This window comes from Heteronotia binoei, chromosome 15 (genome assembly GCF_032191835.1).
Source record: "Heteronotia binoei isolate CCM8104 ecotype False Entrance Well chromosome 15, APGP_CSIRO_Hbin_v1, whole genome shotgun sequence".
NCBI lineage: Eukaryota > Metazoa > Chordata > Lepidosauria > Squamata > Gekkonidae > Heteronotia > Heteronotia binoei.
This window is the reverse complement of record NC_083237.1, coordinates 38,971,091-38,976,250: the sequence shown is the minus strand read 5'-3', so window position 1 is coordinate 38,976,250 and position 5,160 is coordinate 38,971,091. Positions and strand designations below refer to the sequence as shown.

General features: G+C 48.0%; 1 protein-coding gene across 1 annotated transcript; it reads right to left on the bottom strand.

The window, feature by feature from the left end:
- Positions 1-855: 855 nt before the first annotated feature.
- Positions 856-1,764, bottom strand: LOC132584282 (olfactory receptor 8S1-like). Its single transcript, XM_060256132.1, has one exon. The coding sequence runs from the start codon at positions 1,762-1,764 to the stop codon at positions 856-858; it is 909 nt and encodes a 302-aa protein (XP_060112115.1).
- Positions 1,765-5,160: the final 3,396 nt, after the last annotated feature.

Sequence of the window (5,160 nt, the reverse complement as noted above, 5' to 3'; positions counted from 1 at the left end):
TGATTGTCCAGACAACAGTGCTTAATTGGATACCCAAGTAAGCAAACGATCAAAATAACAATGTAGCTGATGGCTGGGCCATCAGCTACACAACAGCCCTGCAAAGCATGCATTTGCAATGCATTTTGCAAATGCATGCTTTGGATTGGCTGCTAGGGCTCCTCTTCCCCCTCCCCCCCCTCCCTGATCCCAGGGAGGCTATGGGAGAGGCGGGAAGAGGCCACTAAAAGCGGGAAAGTAGGCAAGCAGCTCCACTGAGGCTGCAGAAGCTACTTTCCCACCTTTTCCATTGACAGCCGTATACTTCCGAATAGCTGTTCAGCAGTATACGGCGAGCCGTATTCGGCTGCCGCATAATAGGCGGCAATGGGAATCGGCTACGGCCAATTCCATATACAGCCGAATCAGTGTTGATTCGGCTGTATATACGGTTCGGCCGAACCGAATGCACACCCCTACCCAGCGCCCTAGGCAAATGCCTAATTTGCCTAGTGGGCGAGCTGGCTCTGGAGCTAGCTCACACTAACACAGTTTAGAGGGAACACTGCTTACAAGCTGTGTAGTAGCACATTTACAGGTATGAAGGTGGAATCCAGTTTATATAGATGCATTTTAGATTAAATAAGAATGATCTTAAATAAGCAGGGAAGAATAATGTTTTTATTTTTATTGAAGTAGAACATAATTTGGATTGAATAGCACTTTCAAGCCCAATAGCATGTTCCAAGATATCTCCATTTGTGAGTCAAAGTCTACTTTGTCATATAAAAATTAGGAATGTTTAGTTCAACTTCAAGATGGTCCTAGGCTTGAATTTTGCTCTTCTTTATTGAAACTGTAAATTGCAGTGAAGCATTACCAATGTTTTCTAATTTGTTTTTCCAGAGCAATTTTAATTTCATGATTTTTCAAGCTGTAGATCATGGGGTTGAGCATGGGAGTTAAAATGCTATACTGAATGGAAACCACTGTTTCCAGAACTGTGGTGGAATTAGAACTTGGCATCAAATACGGGACAAAAGCTGTAATATAAAACAAAAGAACCACAATGAGATGTGAGCTGCAGGTGGAAAAGGCTTTGCTCCTGCTCCTTGCTCTCAGGATTGTGGAGATGATATAAGAGATGCTTATGGGGGAAAGAGCAATTAAGCCAAATAGAATACTAGAGGTATGTATCAACATATAATTAGTGTGAGTTTCACTGCAGGACAAAGGCAAGAGGGATGGAATTTCACAGGTATAGTGGTGGATTGTGTTCTCTCTACAGAAGCTCAGATCCACTAATGGCAATGTGTTGGCCACAGCCATTAAAGAACCTGCTGTCCAGGCTGCCCATACCAACTGTCTACATGTTTGCTGTATCATGATTCTTGAATAATTCAAAGGGATACATATAGCAACATATCTGTCATAGGCCATCACCGAAAGCAGAGCAGCTTCAGCACAACCAGTCTGGAGGAGGAGGAAGATCTGTGCGATGCATCTTTCCCGGGAAATGGTTTTCTGCTTTGCTGTGAAGTTTTGCAACATCTTTGGGACAGTAACAGAGGAGTAGCAAATATCAGCAAAGGCTAGATGTCTAAGAAAGAAGAACATGGGGGTGTGAAGGCTAGTCTCTGTCCTGATCACCAGCATGATTGTCAAGTTTCCTAACAGTGTCATTGCATAGATGATGAGAAACACCAAGAACAGCAAAATCTGCATCTGTGGATCATTGGAGAATCCCGCTAATATAAACTGTGTTACTATACTTTGATTTTCCATGGAGAGGTAGGGAATGAATTTAACATGACCTGTGGGAGTAGAAAAAAAATCAGTTTAACAAATCAATCAATAACAGTAATACTGAGATTAAGAATACACATATGTTTGGCTTAATTCTATGTTATCTGAGAAATAAGGTTTCTTTTTTTTCTGTGAAATAAGGTGACTTACTTGAAAATATCTAGGGCTTTTTTTGTAGCACGTACTCCTTTGCATATTAGGCCACACACCCTCCAAGAGTTTACAGGACTCTTAATACAGGGCCTACTGTAAACTCCTGGAGGATTTGCTTCGTCAGGGGTGTGTGGCCTAATATACAAAGGAGTTCCTGCTACAAAAAAAGTCCTGGAAGTGTGTACTGGATTGTTTATGTACAGGAAGTATTAGAATAGATATAATCTGCCATCTACTTGCAGATTACCATTGTGTTTTAATGTTCAATCTTTCAATGTTTTAATATTTTACTGTTTGTTGTACGTTTAGACACCATTTTGGCTTGTTAGCTGCCCTGAGTCCACTTGCAGTGAGGGTGGGTTATAAATATGAGGAAATAAATAAATACTTTACCCAGGCTGTCCAATCCAGACATACATGGTGGCTGGCTGCTCGGGTATGGACGGATCTATGGTGCCGCTCATTGGCTTCCAAAGGGGAGACATTATGCCATGCTTGGAGGGGGAAGAGCAGCACGACCAGCGAGAACCAATGCCATGGTGATTCCGCCCAGGTGCATGCCATTGGCCCGCTGGCGAGGTGGGGGTGCAGGAGGCGCAAGCTCGAGCGGGACCATGGGATTGGCCAGCCCGTTGCATATGATCGGGCGAGGGGGAGGAAAGCCCGCACCTGAGAGGCTGTCAATCCCCCAACTCGCTCCCGCTGTCAGAGACTCTGCCAATGGCAGGCTGGTGGGCAGAGGCATGCGTGGACAAGCAGGAAGTGCTGTCAATCCCCCAACTCCCTCCCGCTGTCAGAGACTCTGCCAATGGCAGGCTGGCGGGCAGAGGCATGCGTGGACAAGCAGGAAGTGCCAAGTGCAAGAGTTCACTATCATAGACAGCGGCTGGAATGTGTGTCTGGAAGTGAGCAGCCCAGCAGCAGACACCCCCCCAACCAGAGACCACCTGTGTTGCCCTGACGCCCCCTGCAATGTACATGGAACACCTCCCATGGGGGCCAGGGAACTCAGAGTGCGAGTTCAACAGCCGCAGAACTCTGAGTCCACTTCTTCAGCCCCACTTAGTGCCCTGTGCACAACAGCCCTGTGGGCTTGGGTAGGCTGTCAGCCTGGGCAGGCTGAGGGGTGGCACTCCTCTCCCCTGTCCAGCCACATGGGGGGCAGTGTGGCAGCTCATAGACTGCCCCCTCCAAAACCAAATCTGCTCAGGGAACATGCAGCAGATGCCAAGCAGGAGAGACAACAGAGAGCACATCTCAGACTTTATTTTTCCAGAACATAGTGCAACAGTCTCCCTGGTGTGTGCTGGACAGTCTCGCCATGGGTGGGGCTCCATTCCGAGCAACGGGCAGAAACAGCTGAGGGAGTGGGGGGGGGGCAGTGGAGCGACACATGCAGAAGCCTCTGTGTTGGAGTCCCACCTGCAAAATGGAAATAGAGATCAAGAGCACCTGCAGGGGCGGCAGCTGGAACAGCAGGCTGCATTTCAGCTGGTCGTTCTCTTAAAGGGACAGTCTCTGACCCACCTCCCCACAATGGGGCAGCTTCCACACACACACACCCCGTGCCCTGCCAGGGGTTGGGAACACAGTAGAGGGCAGACCAAGGGAAGGGAGCAGGCGGCAGCATAGGGGAGCAGGGTCAGCAAATGCCCCCTGCCAGAGCCCACTACCTGGTTCAAGTGCCAGAGATGCTTGTACACCGAGCAGTTGAGAGCGAGGGGGGGGGAGGCTGGGGCGGGGACAGTGGAACTTACCCAGCCATGGGTGACAGTCCTTGCATACAGAGCCTTCGGGAGCCCAAAATCTGTGGAGACTTGGAAACAAGAGCAGTTAGTCCCATGGGAGAGACCTCTCTCTCCCTCTCCCCCTCGCAAGTCAAAGATACTATCAAAGCAACCGTGGAGTGCAAAACCCGAGGCACGAGGGGATTGGTGAGGCAATCATGCCACTCCCTAAGGGGTTTGCGAGCTTCCGCAGCAGCAGAGGTGACCTTTGTTTTTAGTTTCAACAAGTGCCTATGGGACACGCTGCTATTTTTGCCTCTCGGGGGGGGGGTGTCATGGGCCAAACTGCTCAGGAAGCTGCCTAAGCCTGGCCATGCCCCCAACTCCACCCCCTCATCCACCTGAATGCAGCGCTCTGCCTCACTTCCGTCCATGCCCTCAGGCAGCCCCCTGCCCACATAACTCCCCTCCACTGTAGTGGCGCCGATTGTACACTCGGTGCAAACCCTCACTGCGCCCACGTAGCAGCTCGTCTGCTCCCAAAAGACTCCCCCCCTCAATGGTGCTTTAAATAGCCCAGGTTACCCGATATAGTCTGATCTCGGAAGCTAGGAGGTTTGGCCCTGGCTTGTATTTGGAAGGAAGATCTTCAAGGAATACCACGGACATGACACAGAGGCAGGCAATGATAAACCATCTCTCAATATCTCTTGCCTCAAAAACCTTACAGGGTCACCATAAGTAAGCTGTGACTTGATGGCACTTTTCTCCACACCACTCCCTTCAGATCAGGAAAGAATGTGGGAGGGGAAGTTATTCATAATTCAAGTATATGATAATATTTGGTGCCCCAGAATCAGGATACTAATTTGGGTATTTCTGGAATTCCATAAATATTAAGGTCCATTATTCCTTAGAGGGGACTTTCTGGGGTGTGTTGGAATAGCTGTTCTTTGAGAAAATAACACCAACATTTCAGGAGACCTAGTTCTTCGTGGCCATTATACACTCAACAGCTTCATGTGAATTGGACCAAGAGGTCCAGTTCTATAGGCCCCTGAACAATGTTACCATAGCCACCCTACTTACAGAGTTGTGGAATGGGAGGAAAGAGGGCTGCACTCAAACAAAGGAGGGAAGGAATGATGAGGAACTAGCCACAGCTCTCTCAGGTTTTGAACTTGGTTTATGCCTTATGAGAGCTTCCCTCCCCTAGCCACTGCCTAGGAAATTAGGAGAATCAAAGAAAAACAAGGCACCAGCCACTTCTGATGGCAATCACCTGAACATAAAACACTAAATTGATTTTTCAGGGGAATAGTTCTCATAATGCCTAAGAATCACATATTTTTGTAACCATTCCAAATTATGGTAATGACCCCAAAGAGTGATGTTCATGTATTTTTGCAGCTCAAGAATTTCAGAATGCACACCTCTACTGGAGATTGTATTATCAATCAATCTGTTTAATATGGTCAGAGACCCAACAAGTAGC

What these genes read in the sequence shown, in the direction of transcription:
- LOC132584282 (XM_060256132.1), bottom strand. Translation starts at nt 1,764, where the DNA reads ATGGAAAATCAAAGTATAGTAACACAGTTTATATTAGCGGGATTCTCC.